Raw genomic sequence first — 23663 nt, forward strand, 5'->3', positions numbered from 1 at the left:
GGAAAGGTGCCCGGCAGAAAAGGACCTGGGGAACATGAGCCAGCAGTCTGCCTGAGAAGTGATTGAGAAAGAGTTCCTTAATATTTAGAAGCTTTGACAATTTTTTAGGGGGACGTGATAACTGGTTGCGACTGACACTCAATACGGTCAGGTACTGAAGTAAGGATATTTCTGGTGGCAACAGTGTCAAGTCTATTTGTTTCAAGTAACAGGATTTCCAGATAAGTTAGATTACCTGTATTTGAACGCAATTTTTTAATTTTGTTATTGTGTAAGAGCAAATATTTTAAATTTTGGTTTTCAAAAGCAAGCAGAGGCATGCTCCCTAGTCCCTTATCATTTAGCCTAAGTGTGAAATTCCCATATTTTTCTTCAGGCGACATGTACGTTGGTCCATTTTCATCACTTTCAGATTCATTGCTGATAATAGGTCTGGTCTGTCATCTCCACTGACAGCTTCTGAAAGGATTTGGTTTAGTTCTCCAATATTCTTTCCAGTTGATGTACGTAGAGTGTGTTTTCTCACACCTGTTTCAGAGACACCTTGAGACATCATGGCAGCATTTATCTCAGCTGAGGATTCACATTCATTCCTTTTTTTGAGGTAAATAACTTCTTGATCTATTTTCAGCCATTTTATGGCTTTCCACATAGCCAGCTGCTTTAGGAACTTCAAGTGAAATCTCAAACTTTTCATAGTTAGGTTGGCTACTTTAAGATTCTTTGATGAATGTAATGAGTTTTTCCTGGCATCATTAAACTGGAATCTCATGAAAGCTTTTGTTTAGTGCTTTTGTATTTAGACTACATGGAATTTCATCTTCTATGAAAGACACATTGTTCCTTTTTCTGGGTTCCTAATTGATTCTTATCAGTATCTTTTAAGAAATCAAACTGTAAGTGTGAAGCCTGTGTGGGATAATATGTTTTTACATTAGTAGACTCAGCCAGCAATTCTATGAGATCTTGATAAAAATCTAGACTTTTTCCACGTTGGTGAACTCCCTCACTTCTCTGTTTACCCCCCAAAAAGGAATTCTTCTAACTGCAGTGCTTTATGTTAATACCTTGTTTTTCCAAACAAGAGACTACAGATCACAAAACATACATCACAAATATGTGATTTGTTGCTTGACATTTCATAGAATAGCCCAACCTGTCTCGGATTAACAGACACTGCTCAGATGAGTGGATGTTCCACAGTTCTCTAGAGTTCTGTTGCATGTTCTTCGTGCTTTAAACTTTAATTTGCTATGTTAAAATTTATGTTCTTCTGTGATGTGTCATCATAAACTGTATTTCCCCAACTTCACTTGACTGCCAGTTGACAAACCAAAGATATTACTTGGTCTTTTCCTCTTCCCTTATGGGCAGATTTATACTCCTATACTCTGTAAATCTTTAAACGCGTGTCCCTCGGATAGATCTATGTTTTTCCTAGTTCCTTTAATAAAAGTCTTTCTGCTGATGGAAACGGGACCTGGGGGTGCTGATAGACAGGAGGCTGAACATGAGCCAGCAGTGTGCCCAGGTGGCCAAGAAGGCCAACGGCATCCTGGCCTGCATCAAGAACAGTGTGGCCAGCAGGAGCAGGGAAGTGATCCTTCCCCTGTACTCTGCGTTAGTGAGGCCACACCTTGAGTACTGTGTTCAGCTCTGGGCCCCTCAGTTCAGGAAGGACATTGAGGTGCTGGAGCGGGTCCAGAGAAGAGCAACGAGGCTGGTGAAGGGACTTGAGCACAAGTCCTATGAGGAGAGGCTGAGGGAGCTGGGGTTGTTTAGTCTGGAGAAGAGAAGGCTTAGAGGTGACCTCATCACTCTCTTCAACTACCTGAAGGGAGGTTATAGCCAGGTGGGGGTTGGTCTCTTCTCCCAGGCAACCAACAATAGGACAAGGGGGCATGGGCTCAAGCTCTGCCAGGGGAGGTTTAGGTTAGATGTTAGGAAGAAATTCTTTACAGAGAGGGTAATCAGGCACTGGAACGGCCTGCCCAGAGAGGTGGTGGATTCACCATCCCTGGAGGTTTTTAAAAAGAGATTGGACGTGGCCCTTAGTGCCATGATATAGTAATTGGAGTTGGATCAGGGGTTGGACTTGATGATCTTGGAGGTCTTTTCCAACCCAGTCTATTCTATGATTCTATGATGGGGTAAAGTTGTACAAAATTATTATAATATCCTTAGCCCATATTAATAAAACAGCTTTAATGTCAAGCGGAACCTTTGCAGACAACGTACAGTGTTTCTGTTGAGCCTGTACCTGCGTTTCTTTGTTTCATACGGATAGGAGGATTGTTACTAGCCGTCTGTCTCTACAGTGTTGGATTTCTTTCTGTTCCGATTTTACATTTCCTCACTTTTAGATTAAAGGATTTTACTTGCCCTTCTTGTCACAGCAACACAGTGGAACTCCCACCCAGGTGCCCAAAGCCTGCTAGGACTGTGTAACCAGGCTTTCCCTGCTTAACGACTCCACTGACGACTCCACACAACATCTGCAAACTTGGTTTGCCATGACTAATAGTTTCCAATTCTCCTGATGAATTCCTGAGTAGTTTCCAAGGTGCACTACCTTAATTTGTAGTCACCATGGGACCCTCCCTATGATCCTCTCTGATTATCTTCCTTCATACCTTGCAAAGATAAGCCTGTTACAAAATACTGCTCTTTGGAAATAACACCTGCTTGGTAAGACACTTGATGGCACTTGCATGCCAGCTGCAGTAATAAAAACAACAAACATGAATTGTTGCAAACAATTTATTAGGTAGTAATAAATAAGAATTTAGCAGAAAGAACTATACAGCAATAAGGCATATTAATACTATTGTTAAATATGCAACTGACACACTTTTTAACGTTTTTCCTCTAGTTTTCTAACAAAGTGCTATATAGAGAAGTGTATTTCTGATACCAGTGCCAAGTGATAGCACGGATGCACTATGAAGGAGCTGACTGTTGCATTATTTACCTTAAATAAAACAATCCATGATTTACTGTTATTTATGACAATGAAGTTTAAGTAGAAAAGTATACTTTGCTAAGAAGATTACAAAATATGAGTCTCCTGTTCACTTTTTTTAACTGCTTACTACTTTAATTTCTCAAACTGCACTTACTAGTGGTAAAGTATGAGTAAAGTTATTATACAACAGCACAGTTCCTAAACATTCATTTTAACTTTTATCTGAAAACTTAGAGGCAAGTGCTAATTTTCATTTTTTAAAAAAAACAACTTTTACAAAATATTGCACACTGCTTTAGCATGCAGTTTACATGGAAGAAATAGCCAAGTGCACTTAAAACCCTGAAATACAACCAGAAATTTTAAAGATTTGTATTATGGATACTATTTTAACATACAAGGATATATTTCAGACTGCATAGGGTCCCACCTTACATTTGAGACCCAACTTGTTGAGACCCAACCCTGACTCAGCAAGAGCAGGCATAATGCTTACAAAATGTATCTGAGTTTCTTGTATTACCAGTCTTCCTTCCTGCATGCTGCACTGCTCATAGCCTCAAGAAGCTGAAGAAATGAGTAGGAAAATTTGTTTAACAGAAATAACTTAGTACCTCCTGTATCAGTTTTTGTTACTGCAGATGTGTTGCAATCCAGGGTAAGATTTATTAAACTTTCTGAAGTCCTCTGAGTTAAGATTCATTTGTAAATCTGTATCTCGCCCTCCTCCATATACACATTTTATATTGCACAGCAAAAGTAAAAACCCATTTTTTTAAAAAACCCAAGCATGCTAAACATTTAATATGGCTTCTGAATGATTTAAAGTATTTCCCTTTTGACATCCTCATGCAATATTTTAGAATAAATATGAATACGAAGTACGAGAAAGTTAAGAGTAAAAATAAAGCCAACTAGAACACTTGTCAGAAAACAAATAAAAACCAAGAGTTTATCAAAAGTAGTTGCTCAAAGGTCTAACTGGTCTTTTAAGCGTACTTATCAACAGTATCTTAAAAATAAAATGTGTCTACAAAATATTGTTACGTATACATCCTCCTTGATGTTCCACAGAATGACACAAAAGGTAAAGAGGTTAACTGAGACTTGCTTAATGGCACTGGTAGTCCCATAGTCCTCTGGGAACAAAAGCCTTACTTGATTCATGCTCGTCCAACTCAGTAAACCATTTACATTTCATTAGCTTTATTGGTTAAGCTCAAGCTCTACAATAGCTTATATATGAAACACAAAAATATTTATAAAAATAATAGATAAGTTGTATAGTTTTTTTAAAAAAATATATAAACCATGCAGCTTCTGTACAAAGTTAAAAAAACTGTACAAATGGACTTTTCTATTGTGTAAAATTCATGTACATGGAAGTCTTCTGTTACGATGAGAAATAAGTTGGTTTTTGCTTAGCCATAAGATGCTGGTTTGTAATTATTCTTCATTTCTATCATTCATTTCTTTCACTTGGCATTAATTGGCCATTTAATTTAATCAGAAGTTTTACAACGAGAGCTGCCTGTTATAAAGGTATAAATTGAATTCTATCAGCATTTCAGAACTATGACACAATTAATTTAAGTATATGGCAAATGCAAGTAGACAAAGACAATGTTAGAAGTTGCATCACTTTAGAAATAAGGAAAATAAAACCTACATTTTTCTCAGAAAGTGTTTTTCAAAATACTCAATCTCTTCCACTATAATCACCTTTTTATATAAGAATCAAAACCAACTACTGTCAAAGTATGCAAGATACTCAAAGCTATAATTTTGTGTGAACACATTTTAACATGGTATATTACCACTGATGCAGAGTCGGGTAAAACAAGCATTTTCCATCAGACATCCACAAACACTATCAAAAGCTGTAGCAATTGCAGTGAAGTTGCTTTAAAACACTGCTTTCACAGATCCTCAGTTTTATCCAATCTCAAACTTCCCTAGTTTTGATAGCAAAGTTGCCAACTCTAACACTGTGATTCTCATCATATTTAGAATTCTCCTTAGAGTCTGAGGGATTTGGCACGTGCAACAAGCAGTTTCCATTAAAAAAAAAAAAAGTTCAATGGTTACAGATGCATTTTATGTATTTTGAACCCTAAAGGCTTTGCATGCTAGGAAAACAAGCAAACATTCTGAAATATTAAAAAGTTTTAAGATAACTTTTGTGGGGGTTTAGCTTGGGCTTCTTTTATATTGTACAAGGGCGGTCAATCTCAACAGAGAATAGGCATGTATCTAGTTAAGGAAAATATAACTGAACATAAAGGATCAAAAATTACCATGCTTACCTGTTTGGTATGCACAATAAAGCTCATTTTGTTTTCCAGACTGTGGATTTGAAAACATGCATCGCCATCTCCCAACTGCCACATAAAGCAACCATACTTTAGGCTGAGGAGTAAAGCCTACAATAAAATGTAAGGAAACTGTCACTCAGAAAATATACAAACTGAATTATCCTGTGTTCACTTAGACAGGACTCTGACTGTAAGCTGTAGCTTATAAAGTAGTCAAGTGTAAAAATACAAGATTTTCTATTAGTAGCACCTTATAAAGATCTTAAAATCTTGGAAATCTTCACAGTCAAGTTTATCCAAAGAGTCAGATGTGAAATGACAACTAGCACAAAGAATTTAAGAGAACAGAATTAAGCTTAGCAGTTATCACTGGCAGTTCACTTAAGCTGACCTTTGTTTCCATGTTGAGGAGGTGCAGCCCTTTTACATTGACTCCTACATACACTTTGATGACTTTATGGCTACTTGAACTTGCTTTGGTGAATATCTGTCCTGTGAAAAAAGCTGCTCCGTAAGTAGGAATTTCCCAGCAATTCTGTAAGAACATGCGCTGAAGGTGATGCATCTCTTTACTTACACCTTCGCTGGTGCTGAGATTCTATAAATAAAGGAACAATCCATCAACAAGTCTTCCCAAATAGTTGTGGTTATTTGAAGAAAAAACGCTATTTAGTGGAATTCCAACTAAAATAGTTTTACATGTATACCTGAACTCGCAGTATCCCCACTACAAAGTTAACACTGGAGATAAAAGAACAGATGAAAATTATTTTTACTTCTGACAAACAGATCAACTGTAAAGGTACAAGAAAAACAACATTACAACAACCCATCCCAAAAATTCAGAACTTACACATTTCTAGCTTTATATACCAGTGTTTTTGTTCATTAACTGACAACCAGTCAAAAAATGTTTAAAACAGAATGTTCTACTATTTGATTATTTATCTCACCTTGTATTCATGAAGTATCCTGTTTGTCCAGTGAGGAGCTTTACTTTTCAGTTTAGTGATTGGTACTATAGATTTAAGATTTTCTTCACTAAGAGAAAAACAAAGCAGAAAAAAAGTTTTTCTTCACTAAACAACTTAAGGAGAAAGAACAACGTCTGCCAGTTTGTATCTTCAAGTCCCACATTGAGCTAGACAGTCAGCTCCTACTCTATCTTGCTTCATCAGGTGAGAAGCTTTCCTGAAATGTAAGCTAAGGCTTCCTAAGATACAGTGTAATTCCCAGTTAATGGAGATCCAGCTGTGCATTACACACTTTGTATCACGCATCATGGACACAGCAGGGAGAGGAAATGCTAGTGGCACAACATGTGATTCTTGATTACAGACCAGCTTCATGAATTCCAGTTTGGAAGCCAAAATTAGATATGAACAGCCATTTACACCAGAATATCACATACTCAGAAAAGATGATAGATACTCTTCCCTCCACTGCTGTACTCAGCACTACCAAGGACTTGTCCCAGTTAATTTCCACATGTAAGTTACATATTACATGACATGAAAGTGAAGCTATTTATATAAAGTGCCTTTAAAAAAAAAAAAAACAAACCAAAACAACACAGCAAACAAAAAAACACTAAAAGGAAACCTTTACTAGTTTGCTTTTATGCACAATTAAGATGGTCTCAAAAACCTAGTGATGTAACCTAATAGTAATTTTCAACTCTATTTGTCAGTAACTGCACATGTGAAGCAAAACCCCTGCTCAGGATAACGTGTCCAGGTCTTTAAGGTCAAGGGTACTCCCATACAAACAACAGCCTGGATATATTTTTGAAATTATCAGTCTTTTAATAAACATCTATGTCAATTACATATAATTCAGAATATAAATCTCTCCATCTGTCTGAAGAAGAACAAGTTGAGATATTTTCCAACATCTTCATTTGAACATGGATGGAAAGCATGCCCAAATGCTCACAAGGCTCTTATCTGGCCCAAACTATTTTTCCAAGTAGTCCTATCTATAGAGTCAAACACTCACACTGAGCAGGATCAACTCAGAACCACATTGCTGATTTACCTCAGTGTGGAAAGGAACGCCACCCTGCAGCTGCTAGGGTTCAGCAAAAAAAATTCAGCAGGGGGTAGTTGTGTATTAAACCCAGCTGTGTTTAACTGCACACTCCTGCAGGTGGGTGTCCCACTTAAAGTGCAAGCTCCTGCAGGTGGGTGTCCCACTTAAATCCAGTTCTCCTTATGGTCTACCAACTGTGTAACTGCAGGACAAGACGGGTCAACAGCTGAACCTACTGAACAGCCCCCACAAAAGTTTTCTAGTCAGTGAGCTCATTCACCTAGTTTCCTCTGTAATGCTACAGTCTACACCTAACAGAAGGAAGAGAAGGGAACAAGCACGTGCAGTCAGTACAGCCAGCCCTGTCAGAAGCAGCCCACACTTACATCACAGAAACTATAGCAGAAAATGCCCCCGGATTTACTGATGGTGGAGAATGCAACCAAAGAAAATCAAGTCAAGACAGCTCAGTCAATGCTGTGAATAGGAGAAGTATACTAGCATGCCATGAATGAACCGAGGTACAGATGGTAGGGGTTGGAGTGAAGGTGCACACAGTAGAGAACTGAAATCCTGATGTGCTCAGATACTGCTGTAGAAATGTACAGGGGAGGGAAAAGCCACATCCCAGAACAGCTCAGCTACTGTTGTGCTGGCAAGCAGAGAGAAGGGGAGAGAAAAGCACCATCTGGCAGAGCCCTCCTGGTGCCAGGTTTCTGACCAATTTAGTATAGCAGTTCACATACAAATGAGAGAACAGTAGTATCTCTGCATGGTCTGTCCTCTTCAAAGAGGGATGAAAGCCAATCCTAGAAGAAGTTGGTCTAACTGGCCATAATAAGAGGGTTTTTCAGCACTGTCCAAAGTCTTAGTCCTCTCAAAACCCTTCATTCACATTAATACTGGTACTCATATTGGTATCATTTTATCTCAGTACAGACTTACAGAATACAGAACCTCCATCCCTCTGCCTAGAACTGCAATAATTAAGATAATGCATTTTTCAGACTCCTTGTCCAGCTTCTATTAATACTATGACGGTTATGCAATTATCCTGAACTAGGGCTCAGTGATGGAGAAAAATAATAAATATACCTAAAATTTGAGAGTTTCATAGTAAGTGCTATCCAAAAATATTTAATCTAAAAACATAATTTTAAGTTTTAAACACACATACTTACTTTAGAAAGCCCTGTTTATGTTTCTTGCTCTCATAATTTCCATAGACTATTTGTAGAAGTAGACTTGCCAGTGTGATCAGCTTGGCATCAGGTGATGTATAGAAACCTTTCAGTAAATTATATCTGGCTTCATCAAAAAGGATAAGAATAGCCAATGGATCCTCAATCTGTTAAAAAGATTTAAATACCAAGAAAATGAGCTTAGAAACTATAAATACAATTTCTCACCAATTCAGAGACAGCAGGTGTGATCCTGACTGAAGTGTACATCTTACTAATGCTTTGGAACAGAAAAAATGACGTATTTTCATTGACTTAATTAAACACTTCACTGATCTAACACACAAATTAAAGGTGACTACCATACCATGCCCAATCAAAAGGTTCACAGAAATACGGACATGTGTGGGGTTTTTTCCCCCCATTAATCCATTTTGAATAATATGTTTGAATAATGCCATTTAATTGACCAATTAAATATCTGAAAAATCACAGCATAAGGAAGAAAATTGGGCAGGTTGTTTTTAGCTATATGACAGACAGAGACTGAGGCACAGAGACTTATGATAAATGAAACAGTTAGAAAGGGAAGAAGGAGAGAGAGAAGAGAGAGAGGGCAGGAAGACAAGATGGAGGGAGGGAAGGAAGGAGGGAGGGAAGGAAGAACCCAAAGACTCAAAACTATTACAGAAAAGGAGAGGTCCAGTTTAAATAAGTTAAAGACAGAACAAGGGGAAATGGGTTTAAACTGAAAGAGGGTAGGTTTAGATTAGATATTAGGAAGAAGTTCTTCACTGTGAGGGTGGTCAGACACTGGAACAGATTGCCCAAGGAAGTTGTAGATGCCCCCTCCCTGGAAGTGTTTAAGGCCAGGCTGGATGAGGCTTTGAGCAACCTGGTCTAGTAGAAGGTGTCTCTGCTGATGGTAGGGGGGTTGGAACTAGATTATCCTTAAGGTCCCTTCCAACCCAAACCATTCTATGATTCTAAGTTTGGAAATTACTACAGTCATTAAACACACTGAGTGTTGGTCAAAATGTTCTGACTCTGGCCAATATTTCATGCTATCTCTTCCACGTGCAGACCTTTTTTTCTATTTCCAGCGGAAGTCTCACATCTCTTCTCAGGAAAAGCTGTGAAGTTTCCCTTTGAGGATCCAAGTTTGTCAGTTCAGTGAATATTTCAGGCCAATCTCGAATATGCTGCAAAGGCTTGTGATATGGCTTCAGTTGGAGGCCTGAAAAATAACAGGTTTTGTTTATTAAACACACACACACACATATATATATATATATACACACATATATAATTAAATTCTGCACCAAAACCAGAGTATCTGAAACTAAAGACTCATTAACAAATATTTTTCTGTTTTCTAAACTGCTATATATAAAAGGTTTTGAAAATACAGGTTTACTGACAAAACTCTCAGCATCAAGTCACTAAATGCACTAATGATGAACCTTTGTTATTTTCAGCTTGTCTAAGAGTGAAGTTGTATTTAAAAATTTAATGGAATACCAAGACAGACCTTAAGAACACAATAATACATTAGAGACTTGTCTCAATTATTATGGGAGAAATACAAAGTCCAGTTATCTGGCAGAAAAATACAGATATAACTTATAAAAATATCTGCCATTTTTGGATATATATAAACCATAAACTTTTCAGAACAGACATTATTTTTTTTCAAATCTGTAAAATGTCCTGATTCTTAACAGGGTACAGTCATTCAATGTTTCATGTTCTCCTGTGTATATGAGAGCTGAGAAATTAATACAGATCTTCTGACTACAGTCTTACTACGTACTAGAGTCCACACCTTCAGTTATGCTCATTCACTTACCCTGCCAGTCCCTGTGATTACTGCTTGGCTATTTTCTAGTAGTGAGAAACTACAAGACTGTATCTGCCTTATCCTCACTGCTCTGGCTTTTACATTGTGACATTTCACATTTTATCAAAAACTTCACAGGACATGTTATAGTGCAACATGTTTTCCTTAAAAATAATCTGTTCACCTCGCATTTAAACACAGAAGAACACTATCTGTCCTACAAATGAGAAAACAATGGTCTTTACAGCTGTAAACAAACTGCAAGAAATATATTTTATAACAAAACTTGGCCATTAGTTGTTTGAAGCCATAAATCAGAAGCTGACTCAATTTCAAACTTAGGTTAAATATCTAGAGAACTACTTGTTTTTAACAATGTATCAATGAGCTCTTCCCCTTAAATGCAAGGGTAACACTTCAGTCATTTGAGTAAAACACGGTATACATATTTATAAAAAGCACAAGCAGCAAGACTTCAACACTGAAACGCTTCCTTTTCTTCCAGACATTAACATCGATGTTTAACTGAGGGTTATAGTAGCCATGCAGCATACAGCAAAGGAAAAAGGCAAAGAGCATGACACTGGGAGAAAAAGATTTTAAAAGAATGAAGATTCTCTGCAATATTTATAGATTAAAAAAAAAAAAAAAAGTAACGATGCCACTGTAGTGGAAGATTGACAACAGTAAATACAATTTTACATGCAAGGCTCCTGTGCTCGTGGTAGTCAGTACAGTATCCTACCAGACCTGAACTGTGCTTTTTACATCCATTATAATGTGTTCCATAGCTATCTTGTTGCAGCAGTTCTGTTTACCATGTTTTCTGACAAAACACAATGACAAGCATTGACTCTTTCATGGTTGGTTCTATTTATCTTTTGCTATGTATCTCACACTACAACTACAGTATACTTTTTATTTAGATCAGAAATACTGAAAATACAGCAAACGTAATAATGACGTTTTGCAGCAGAATTCCCTCCCACCAAACATATCTGAACACTTGCTTATCAAAAATAATTTTGGTGCAAAACACATGAAAATTCATATTATTAAAGGATCTAATGAAAATAATTAATCAGCCTTACTTTAATTACTAGTTTTAAACAGACTACATTGGTAAAAACAACTACATGCATCCAATTTCAGATACTCTGGGAAGAAAAATACCACTAAAATCAGGGTAAGTTAGCAGTAAGGACTATGACACCAAAGGTGCCCTAGAACAGAAAGGCAATCTGGACTAGCCCCATCTTCCTAGATGAAATACATTCCAGATGCCAGTGATACAGGGTCAGACCTACTGGGGGTATCCAAAATGATGGCTAAAATGGAGAAGCTGTGAAAGCACAGTTTGGATACATCAGGCTGTAAAGGCTGGGAGTTATCTACTGGAGGAAAGCTTAAGCAGAGGAAATAGAAAAATGGGTTTCACTCCCTACGCAAAAGACAAAAAGAATGAGACCTACAGGGATTACAGAGTCTCTGGCAGGGGCAAGGTGTATTAAAAGACAGTCTAGATACAAATTAACTCCTAAAGAATGGCTTTTAAAAGCTGATAGAAAGGGGTTAATAGAGAATTGTCAGAGAGCATGTTTCATATTTTCCTAAGAAAATATTATTTTTTTCTAAAGGCAAGTAGAAATGAAAAAACTATGATCAAGTCTCACATATAACCATCTTCCTTGTTACTTACTGAGGTTCTCCGAACAGATCCAGATAGTGAAGTACTGCTGAGTTTCTTGAGACAAACGCATCCCCTCCATTATCTGCTGTACAGTAGTATTGTTTCCATGTTTCAACTCCACAGAGCGATATGACCCATCCATACGATAAATTCGTGCCTTTTCATACTACATAAAAATTTAAACATATTAAACAAAGAACTTGCTAAAATGCTTTCTGTTGGTGCTTCTGCAGAGGAAAGCACTTTTGCCATAATTCAGCAACATCCATACTGTTGAGAAAAACAACATTCCACAACTCCTGCACGTTTACTCTTTATCCAAACTGCTTATTTCATGTGCTGTGCCAGTTCTCACACTAAGCTTTTCACCACAATGACTCCAAGAAAGATCTTACTGGTATTTTGAGGACTTCACTTCTGTTGAACTCAAAGGTAAGCAGGCATTTAAAAGTTCCTGAGGGATTTAGGCTCAACGGCCTATGCATATCCCTAAATGTCCACCCCACTATTATTGGCAGGTTATGAATCATTCCCCTCATTAGTCTGTACTCCCATAGCTTTCACTGAATTGCACATGGGCCCAGAGTATGCTTCCTGAAAGATGTACTTAAATGTAAATCGGGTCCTTGAAGCATATACACACAAGTCATAAATCAGTGAAACTTCTTGTTTCCATCTCTCTAACAGATAAAATGTTTCAGCTGCTTGACTAAAAAAGTTGCAGGAATTTGTTACTTCCCTTCTTCAAATCTACTTAGTCGTCAGGAACTGAGTTCCTAAAAACCTCTGAAAAAAAAAAATAAATAAAAATGAATGCCTTGGAAAATGACAACTGACTGAAAATGAGGCTGGAATTGAAAACACAAGTCTATTTTTGCTGCAATAGTCATTGTAACTCCAATTGCAGTAATGTCTATCTTTTTTAATTTTAATGTATTAATTCAATAGTAATAAGTGACAATATCACCTATTATGCTGTAAAGTCTACTTAAAATGTGTATTCTAAAAGACACATCTGCCATTTGATCAACTGCATAGTAAGATCCCTAAAGTAAAGGAGGTCAATTCCTCCATTAATTGTTTGCAAGATTAATTCATATAGAGTGAAATGAAGATACTTTAAAACATCTTGAAAAATTGTCATGTTTACTACCACCTACCTACAGAAGTACGAGTTGTATCTGAAGTAGAAGAAAATAAACAAGTGTTTTCATATCACTTGGCTAATTTTAAATCTACTTCAGGATGAGAGAAATCACACCATAAATTTTGTTTACTATCCTGGCTGTATCTCCACTGACTGCCAAGGAAGCCTACACTAACTAATGTGAAGGCTACTGTGTAGAAGCCTGCATTTAGCCAGCCGAGTGGTCCTGTTTATCAACATACAAGATGATAATGTATAAAGAAAGCCAAAGATTGTACGATCAAAAGTAAACATAAATTCAGTAGCTGATGTGATGCTCCTACAAATAAATCAAAACATCATGTTTAAAATCGTAAGTGTATTTCTTGGGCAGTAAGTATAGACAGAAACATTTAAAGAGACAAAATGTCTGTCAATATTTACACTAGGAATATCAGTATATGGCACATTTCCAGTAACAGCTATAAGTGAGCCTAGCTCTTCTACAAATTTACGTGTAAATTAAATAGAAACTTGAAACTATTTAGAAAAGAAATTTGTACAGGTTTATTTGTGACTTCCTTCAGCAGTTTTGCAGTTTCTTCCCACTCATTTTGTTTGTTCTCTTCACAAACATTCAGTGGAGATCTTCCTTGTTGATCAGTAATGTGCTACAAACATAAACAGAAATACTGATAATACATTATTTTCACTGGAGATAGGTATAAACATTTACACATTTTTCACGATAATTTAAATCCTGGATCCCAGGGTTCAAATATGTAATTGATACACAATGGGAAAACTAGAGGTAATGGAAAACATTTAACCATTTTTCGGTAATCTCTCAACAGGATCACTGTGTTTATACACTGTGATCTGCACACAAAATATTTCACATACACAAGCTAGAAACTGTTGCCAAAACTGCTATTTCTATACATAAAAATAACTTACTCTGTCAATTTCTGGATGATTTAGTAGAATTTGTACTATTTCAGCATGCCCACCTCCAGCAGCAAAGTGAAGAGGAGAGCTAAGTTGGCCGTTCAAAAGATTTGGATTGCATTTCCCTTTCTCCAACAGCATTCGAGTGGCTTCAACTTTTCCATACCTGTAGGTAGGTTTAAAGCAGAACAGATACAACAAAGGTAAAATAAAATCTTTTTACAGATAGTCCTAAATATGGAAAAGTATATTTCCATGCTTAAGAGTTTTTAGCTTTGCAGTGACACCAAGGACAATGGAACATTAGTAAGTTTGTAGAAATTAGTACCAGTTCTGCCCTTCTTTGGTAACCATTGGTCTAGTAACCATTTAGTGGATTCATTATAGACAAACTGAACCTTGCTTTAAACTAGGTAAGTTTGGGTAGTTGTAGCAATTCAGTCTTGAATTCATGCAAAACAGAGTTCAGCCTTGCCTGAAAAAAAAAGAAAAAAAATCTGTGCGAGAATCAGAGGAAAGCTTCTGATTGTCACTGGAGATGGATCCTGAGGACTCTTAAGCCTCACGCTGATAAGTGGAAAATCTTGTGTATACTGTTTATGCAAATTTTCTGACAAGCATTAAAAATCAAATAAGTTTGTTTTCTTTAATAACCAAGTTTGATTTTCATGTTATTCATGTCAGACACTATTATGCATAAAGATAAAACAAAAACACTTTTACAACTGAGGAAAGCTCTCGAGCACTTATAGATTAAATCACCACAGAGTTACAGTTAAGACAAGCTGACCTCTGTGGATCACCTAGTCCAGCTTCCCACTCATAGCTTGACTCACCAAAATGTGCTTAGCTCAGCTATTGCTGTGCTGTAAAACTGCTCACAGCCTTCAACTAACAAAGACTATAAAAGTTACCACACTAAACTAGACTCAGTATCTCCAACAGGAATTACAACAGACGCTTCAGGATAGATATAAGAGGCAATAGATAACTCTTTGATATGATCTCCACACCTGGTCTCCTCTGAAACCATTCATACTGAAATTATCCCAAAACCCAAAGGAGTTTTTCTCTTCAGAAGGTTAACACTAACATATATTAGAGTCAAAGTGTAAAAAGTCTAGCGTGTTTTTGATTTCTCATATTTGAGTCTGTGATAAACTACACAAATAATTATCCCTAAAGAATCATGATAGCAAGAATGCATTTGATTGGCAAGACTATATTCATCTGACTCACCAGCATGCATAATGGATAGGTGCCCAGTGGTCACTATCTAACTGATTAACAGAAAACTTTTTATCCAGAAGGTGGCTTAGTAAATCAGAGTCGCCTTCACAAGCACTGCGGTGAAGAGGGAAATCATCTACCCACTGGTGTTCCCTATGAATCAAAAGGGGAAACAGGAGGAAAACACAGTTCAGAAACATTTCAATAGTTGAGAACATAGATTTTTAAAAATTACTAACATAGCAATAACTGTAGATATATATGAAGAATAAAAATGAAGCTCAGGCAGCTAAAATGTGCCAGCAGTCATACAACTAGTATTTTTGTCATGGAGCAGTCAAGCCACGGCTGTATTCATTATGCTGAGAAACGCTTCCCTAATGTTTATCATTTAAACCTTTCTTGATTGTCCTTGAATTGTTGTGTTTCAGTACTTCAAACAGAATTTTTTTAAATACATATTTATACAGTACAGCCCTAAAGTAATAGGAATCTCATTATGAACAAGTCTACTGTAATATAACAAAACAAAATTATCTGTTAATGAAAAAGGAATGTAACATAATACTTGTCCTCTGTGACACTGCTCATGCTACGTTGCCACTTTTCTCTTTTGGGAATCTGAATTTTTGAATAGTCTGGGGCTCCAAGACCAAAGTATGGATTTATTACCACTTTGTCAACCTGTGAAGACATAATTTAAACACAGCTGAAAAAATGTCTTACTGAGATTTGGCTAAACAATCCCCCATCCAGGCCAGGTGTTCTCTTGAAACCAAAGTTATGGTAGTAACATTTTATAATTAAAGAGAATGATGTTAAAATGTGAGGATTTGAAAATCCATTTAGCACTAAGTGTGCAATAAAGAAATCTGATTACGTTAAACATAAAGCACACACTCAAATCAAATAAATGAATCAATTGTAACATGAAAAATGTATGTATGTTTCACAAATATATAAAATGAAAATACAGCTCTTACCCTATTGGTATACTGAAGGTCCGATCCGAACAAGGGATTATAGATACACACATCTGCTTTCTCCAATGCCAGCATTTTACTCTTTATTTCCAGGGCAGTATAACCCATGTGTAACGAGCTCTCTGTTTGACCAGGTTCTATGGCATAGGCAGGGTTTATTACATTTGTTTTAATTCTCTCAAGAGCAGATGGTCTGAATAAAGCTGGGATGGAGTGAGACTGCATGTGCCGTTCATCCAACCACCTGCAGGAGAGAACAGGCAAGTAATTAGTTTTCAGGGAGAAAAGGACTATTTTGGTCATGCATGTCCACTATTTTGTTTAACAGCTGAATGTATGATAAGCACAGATTTATTTTTTTTTTTTAAATTATAATGTGCACAGTCAATTTTATAGCACTAAATTAATCCCCAAATGTGACAATTTTTGACCAAATATAGTTAAGCAAACACAATTCCTGTGGATGCAAATTCTCAAAGAAAAGGAAATTATAAGCTAAGGCAAGAGTAACATTGGTTATAGCCAAAACACTTAACCACACCAACATGTCACCGTTCTGTTTACTTCCAGTTTATCAGTATTGCAACTCTCAACATGCAAATTTTGATACTTAAAGAAGATTTTTTTAAGGGTGCATTGAAGTTTTAATATCTGTGCTGACTTAAACCTTCTAATTCATGTGTTTCATTAGGGAGAGATGGGAAAAAGGCAAAAAAAATCAGAAGATGCAGTTTCCACACTGCTAAGTCTTCGACAAAGGCTGCCACCTGCTTTTTCATAGAGTTGTGCTGAAGGTTATTCTCTTCTAAGTGCCCTCCTACTGACAGTATATAAGGCCTTAGAACCCTCTTATCTGAGCTATGGGGCAAAGTCAGCACTGTACACCTGCTGCATTTTTTCCTGTCATATATGCAGTATAACACAGGGCTTGGGACAAATTATTAATCTCATTTTTTTTATAAATATATTTTCACCAAATTGCTAAATTATTTTAGTGTTATGTTGAATGTGGCACATTTTAACTAACAGTCTAAAGCCAGGTTTGTATTTAGGCTTCTGCACGTACTTTCTCACAAGCTTGAGATAAATAGGTGCTTTGCTGGAATACAATAAATTCCATTTAGTGATTCAGCCTGGAAATAAGAAGAAAGAGAAGTACATGCTTTGGAAAGATATCTCCACTGACAGACAACTTGGATCTTGTCTGTTCCAGAATGATGTGTAAGGCTGGCAGAACATAGCCTGCAGTTCAATGCATAAGCTTAGGCCTAGATTTTTAAGTCCCAGATCCAAGCTATCATGTGCTGCAAAAGGCATATTCCCTTCACTTTCATGGTCCTGCTGGGAAGGAGGACTGTAAAATTGTAGTCATTGTGCTATAAACACCCTCTTGCCTCTCTGAGGTATTTTCATGAATTTTCTCTAAACAGTTTGTAGATAAATTAGTTATGGCAGTTTGAATCTTTGAGAAGTGTTCTTTCAGATTACATACATAGAGAATAATCAATATAAACTATTTTCTACTCTACTTCCAAGGCTTCTCTCACAATTGTAAGGCTCATAACACATTTTAAGCAGAGCTTAGAGTCTGAAGGCATTCATTAAACAGCAAATAAATATAACTGCCATAATGGTATCCATGTAAATATTACGGTTCTACTAATAAACTGTAAAAATACTACACACAGAACCCCTTATGGATAAGCCTGTAACTTACAATTTTTCATGTTAGCCAAGAGTTTCAGCTAACTTTATTAATGCAAATAAGTTCATACATAAGTATGTCTGGTATTTCTTTGTAAAGGGTACATTAAAAAGACCAAAAAACTGCTCACATATTCAGTTTTCAAACTACTATAAATCTGACTAAACTACTAATCACCTTTCTGAAAGCTAAGTCCCTCCTGAAAATACATTTGTATGGCTGGGGAACCCTTCTAAAGGGAGGTTTAATTTAAATGCAGATCTCAATGTTATACAATTAACAGGATTTTTTTACTACACTGGCAAATACTTGTAAATATGACAATTATGTCACTTATAGAAGTTTAAGAATTAGTATTTTATATGATTTTATAAAGCTTTCACTGTGAGGAAGAACTTCCAAAAAGCCAATTGATTTCCATAAGTACACCATGCTTGAGTTTGCAAAAACATTTTTAGAAAAAATTTTAAAAATCTGTTGTCAAAGTTTGTTTCTGATAAACATGAAGAAAATAACACAGTATCACAATGATTTCTTTCTTAATCACAAGAATGCTAGAAAAACTATGCGCTACATCTACAAATTATCTTATTTAACTTCTGTTTTAATATACTTTTACTGATGGCATTTCTTACTTATCCAAGGCAATTAACATTCTTGCAGTAAGTGTAGCAAAATGGGCGCTGGATTCGCTGCAGACTCTCATGATGTCTTGTAAACAGTAGAACACGGGGCACCCAGGACTGTACGCATATTTCGTATTATCTAAAAAGGAAACATACTCTGAAGACACATCAATAAGAAGGATCTTATTTTTCTTTCTGCATCTCTTGGAGTTACACGTTCCTAACTAGTTGAGAGCACGTTCTAACTTTAGACTACCTTAATTTTTTCCAATTTATAATTGATAGAAATTACATACAATCCTTCATGTAACAATTCACAACTCAACAAAGTAGCCTTAAAAACCTTAAAGTGTTCAGTTACTATTCCATCAGTGTGATCAGCTTCATCTGAGGAATTAATATTAAATGTATAATGTTGCCAGAAAAAAAGGACTCAGGACTAGAAGAGCTAGTTATTGCTACTGGTAACTCCATAATAATATTTATTTGATAGTTTTCATCCTTAAGGTCTATCAGTAAGGCAAAAATGAAGAAGTTTCCCCAAAAGCACACAGACATTTACTTCAGGCTTTTTTAAAAAATATTTTCCTGACAAGCAACTTACCTTGCCTTCTAAAGACCTTATTCACCATTCCTTATTCAAACAAAACTGTTTACAGACTTCAATAAGCATTCTTCTCTGAGTAAAAAACACTGAACCGAATAGGATATATTACTTACACCTGCATTCAGTAAATTCTATGCAAGTTAATGCATGTTTTTAAACATAATCAAGTGAACAGATACAGCTTAAAACAGAAGTGTGCTATCATTACAGAAACAGAGGCAATACATTAAAACCAAGGTTTTTTTCCTTAATTTTAAGTAAGTTTTTCAAGTTTCAAAGTATTCAAAGAGAGGTTTCCACCTGAATGCAACTTTTAATGTTTAAAACACAGATAAAGCCAGCATATTTTTAAAAATTCTTAACAGACCCTCAACTGAACTTCTGCTAAAATGGGTGCAACTTCAGAAACTATGGTCAACGTTACCTTTCACAACAGTTGGAACAATGTAAAGTGATGCCTCCTGGCCTGCCTTCTCTCCATCAAGAGGAAACTTCTTCATTAACACTACACGCTTTCCTAGCACAGTATTAAAAAACCCCAAAAGAATTAATTAACCAACAAAACAAATAAACAAACAAAACCAATCTAGAGTTGGCTATCTCAAAGCTTACCAAACTCAATCTTCCTAATTCTAGAAAGAAAAAATTATTATTATGAGCTATAATCTAAAGCAAGCTAAGAAAATCTAAATATATATGAAAAAATAAGGAACATTATGTATATATCCATTAATATGAAAAATGAAATGATTGTACCCCTTTTTTCATAGCAACTTTTCTATACTCCTGATTTTTCATAGTATTTATCCCCAAACCATGTATTTTTAAGTAAACAAGATTCTTTTTGACATGGGAAAGTACAGCTTCATGCTACATTCCATGTTAGGGTGAATGCTTTTTTCACGTAGTGGTGGTACTTTCGATGTTATCTTCCCTTTCACCTTTACAGAATTTAGCATTTCATTTGCTTTTCTGACCTCAGATGCATATTTTAGCAGTGGCCACACTAAGCTGTGCATATTAATGTGTGAGCTCTCTGTGTGAATCAATTTAAAACTCTCTAAACCGTGTATGAAACAGCCAGTTTTTGCTTTTACTATGCATTCCTCAATGTGTATTAGTGCTATTATGTTATTTCATGTTTCTTGCTCAACTACTTTTGGTAAGGCCATCCAACTCCAGTTATTGCCACCCACAACATTTTACCATGCAACCAGCTATTCCTTTTCTAAACTGTTAGCACTGCATTGTCTTGTCCACCCTGACAACCTTCTCAGTACAACTTTACTTATAAAGCAGAGATGAGGTACACAGCAAAAAAAAAAAAAAAAAAAAAAAAAAAAAAAAAAAGTGCTTTAGTCAGTATAGTTTATACCAACCTGGAAATGAAATTTGCTGGGTAAACCCATTTTTGTCAGCACAAGCATGAGGTTGTTTGCTAGACCAGCTATGCAACAATGAAAAAGGAAATGCACTAATCATACTTTATCTGGAAGTGATACAGTTACGCCAGAAACATTTTCATGTCGATACCATCTACTGAACAAGGCTGGCTTTAGAAAAGACTTCAGAGACAATCAATTCACTAGCTCACATCAAGTTTTGGCTGAAATTAAGGATAAAAAATCCACTTCAATCTGATTTACCAGAAGTTTAGCTATAAATCTCAATTTGAGGTGAAGAAGTAGTACAGACGGGCAAAGTTTCACTTAATGAAAATCTTTTAGTAAGCATTTTATAAAATTGGAAGGTAAAAGGAAACAAAGGTAAATTTAAGGTTTTAGCTGTATAGCTGTCTTGGGTTTTTTTGATGAACCTCAAAACATTCCATTTTTATAGAGCTATCAACAATAAATCAGATTAAAATGTTTTTACCTTTAATACCCTGATTGGCGGGGGAAATTGGTTTGGTGGTTTCTAATACATAATCCAAGATGCTCTGGGTTATCTCAGTGCCTCCCTGCAGTTTAGTTTCCAGCAAAACTTTCTTTCTTTTTTTCTTTTGTCCTTCAATGGGAACTTCAAGTAACAAAATCTTTCAAACAATAACAAAACCAAAGGAGTTTAAGCACAACTGAAACAAGCACAGAACTTCTTTTTTGGGTTTTGTTTTTTGTTTTGTTTTGTTTTTAATTGTACCACTGTAAAAGCAGTAACAAAATTCAAGAAGTACTGAATGTGGAGGAGCAGGATGGCAAAGTCAGAACGACCTCCATAACAGCAAGGTTAAGGATAAAGACAAGGCTGCATCCTTGTACTGAGCAGCCCACAGGGCAAAAGGCCCTGAAACGAAATGAAACAAAGATATTACAAAACAGTAAAGTTTTCAAATACCATAAGGATGGGGCAATGCATACTAAGTATATGACATACACAGACATTATTTAAGCAATCTTGTTGTCAGAGTTTATCTTCTGCTATATTGTTATTGTTATATATTTACTATAACTTCTTACTAAAAAAAAAAAAGTAAATAGTTTTACTTCATAGGATTTAGCTCGATATTCCCGAGAATTCAGGCTAGCAGTATTTTTTGGACGAATCACAGCAACATATGCATCTCCAATGTTTTCTGGGTTTCCCATCTCTCCTTCTTATGTTATCACTGGAAACAACAAATAAACAGGAAGTGAAGGTTCAATTGAAAAAAAGAAAAAAAAAATCCAAGAGCACACTAAACTTCAGGATGATATCACAGAATCACAGAATTGCCTAGGTTGGAAAAGACATTTAGGATCATCAAGTCCAATCATTAACCCCACACTGACGAGTCCCCGACTAAACCATGTCCCTAACCACTATGTCCACATGACTCTTAAATCCCTCCAGGGATGGGGACTCCACCACTGCTTTGGGCAACCCCTTCCGATACCTGAGAACCCTTTCACTAAAGAAATTCTTCCTAATATCTAAACTTCCCTTGGCATTATTCATTTATGGTTCTTCAGCTGGAGAAATACCACTGGCTGACAGAATTCTGCTCCCTTTTTAGAAAAGGGGAAAATCCTACATCACACTGATTTCACACAAATAATCTTGTTTTCTAACCCACTTTTAAAATAACAATAATGTAATTTTCTTTCCACTTTGTAACTATCGTCCCCATTTTGCAAGCCAGGCAAAAGGCCAAAGGATTTTAGGGCTCTGAAAAATACATGAAATTGGAAAAGAAAACCATTCTAAAGTGACAAGCATTGTAATTTCTAAGTGCTACAACAAAGTACTGCACCTCTGTGAGTTCCACAGTGACTTCCCCATCCCCCAGGAAGTAGACCACAGTCTTGTCTCCAGCCCAAGTAACAAAGCTGATAAAAGCAAACTATAATAATTTACTTAGTTTTATTTCATCAAGTCTGCAAACTGGTGCACAATTCATTCAAACACAGAGATTCTGAAAGGAATGAGTCTTCAGTTTTTGCAAAAAGTGGTCAGAGGTTTTTAGATTTAAGATAAAACTTTGCTTACCCTTCTGTTTAGCCCAAAGCGACAACTCCTATAATCGCAACATTTTATGAAAATGATAGGGAAAACCTCCTAAGGCACCTTCCAGCTGATCATTTTCTTCATCTGCAAATGAACCCCCTTTCATTCCCTACCATCGGTAAGCACATGCCTTTTGCAGATTAATCCCTCCACAAAGATTTGTAACACTACTGTTTCTAGCTTCTTCACCTCTTCTGGGAGAAACAGAGCTCTTCAGATTCCCATGCCCTTAGTCCATGCCCCAGTATTTTTGCTGGGATCAGACTACCTGAAAACAAATTTAAAAAATCCAACATAAGTAACAGTATGCACATTTTCACCTTTAGTTAAGACAAATACATTAGTTAGATGACTTAATGACGGTACTTGAACAGTAATATCTGAAGAGAAACATCTATTGATTTGCATTACAACAGCACCTTAGAAACATTAAAGAAGCAACATGCCGACTTGTGAGAGCTCATACTTCGGGATATTATGTGTTTTGAAAGGAACAAGAAACAACCATCCCTGATGGGCTGCTGGGAAAGGCAGCTAGCAGTATACCGAGTTTCCTTACGTGTACCGGGGTATACTGGCTTCTGTGGAGGGAACATACACAGGCAGGGCTGGGCCACCGGGCTGGCAAGCGATGGGCAGGTGAACAAGCAGTGGGTGAACTCCCTCCGCCAGTGCTCTGCGCTAAATCCAGAGTGGGGTCAGGATGTCTGGGAAACTGACAGCTCCGAGAGCTGCGGTATGACTCCAGAAAACAAAACCAGGGGATGAAGAAGGGTGGGGTTCCATGGATGTGACAATAAAGATGACCAGGCTCAGAAGGCACCACCAGTGAACTGACCCTGACCAAATCCAAGTGCCACAACGCGTCCCCGCCCCAAGGGATGCAGGTCTGGAGAACGCGCCGCAGCCAGGCGCCTCCCCGCCTCCCACACC

At 36.6% G+C, this 23663-nt stretch overlaps 1 protein-coding gene across 2 annotated transcripts; it reads right to left on the minus strand.

The window, feature by feature from the left end:
• Positions 1 to 2742: 2742 nt before the first annotated feature.
• Positions 2743 to 21832, minus strand: KRIT1 (KRIT1 ankyrin repeat containing). 2 transcript variants are annotated; one of them, XM_010172936.1, is made up of 16 exons: positions 21731 to 21832; positions 21123 to 21282; positions 19672 to 19764; positions 18650 to 18779; positions 16310 to 16553; positions 15895 to 16010; positions 15336 to 15479; positions 14106 to 14262; positions 13712 to 13819; positions 12032 to 12188; positions 9578 to 9729; positions 8493 to 8659; positions 6234 to 6321; positions 5672 to 5878; positions 5272 to 5388; positions 2743 to 4496 (listed from the first exon to the last, which is right to left on the minus strand). In XM_010172936.1, the coding sequence occupies exons 1-16, from the start codon at positions 21830 to 21832 to the stop codon at positions 4428 to 4430; spliced, it is 2211 nt and encodes a 736-aa protein (XP_010171238.1). In that variant the 3' UTR covers positions 2743 to 4427. The 2 variants fall into 2 exon arrangements, with proteins under 2 accessions (XP_010171238.1, XP_010171239.1); XM_010172937.1 differs by lacking the exon at positions 15336 to 15479.
• Between the last annotated feature and the right edge of the window lie 1831 nt (positions 21833 to 23663).

This window comes from Antrostomus carolinensis, unplaced genomic scaffold (assembly GCF_000700745.2).
Source record: "Antrostomus carolinensis isolate BGI_N321 unplaced genomic scaffold, ASM70074v2 scaffold68, whole genome shotgun sequence".
Classification (NCBI taxonomy): domain Eukaryota; kingdom Metazoa; phylum Chordata; class Aves; order Caprimulgiformes; family Caprimulgidae; genus Antrostomus; species Antrostomus carolinensis.

Coding starts and splice junctions, on each gene's coding strand:
- KRIT1 (XM_010172936.1), bottom strand. CDS start 21,832: ATGGGAAACCCAGAAAACATTGGAGATGCATATGTTGCTGTGATTCGT. Junction 18,780..19,671: donor TGTTCCAACTGTTGTGAAAG/GTAACGTTGACC, acceptor TTTCCTTTTTAG/ATAATACGAAATATGCGTAC. Junction 16,011..16,309: donor ACCTTCAGTATACCAATAGG/GTAAGAGCTGTA, acceptor ATGTCTTCACAG/GTTGACAAAGTGGTAATAAA.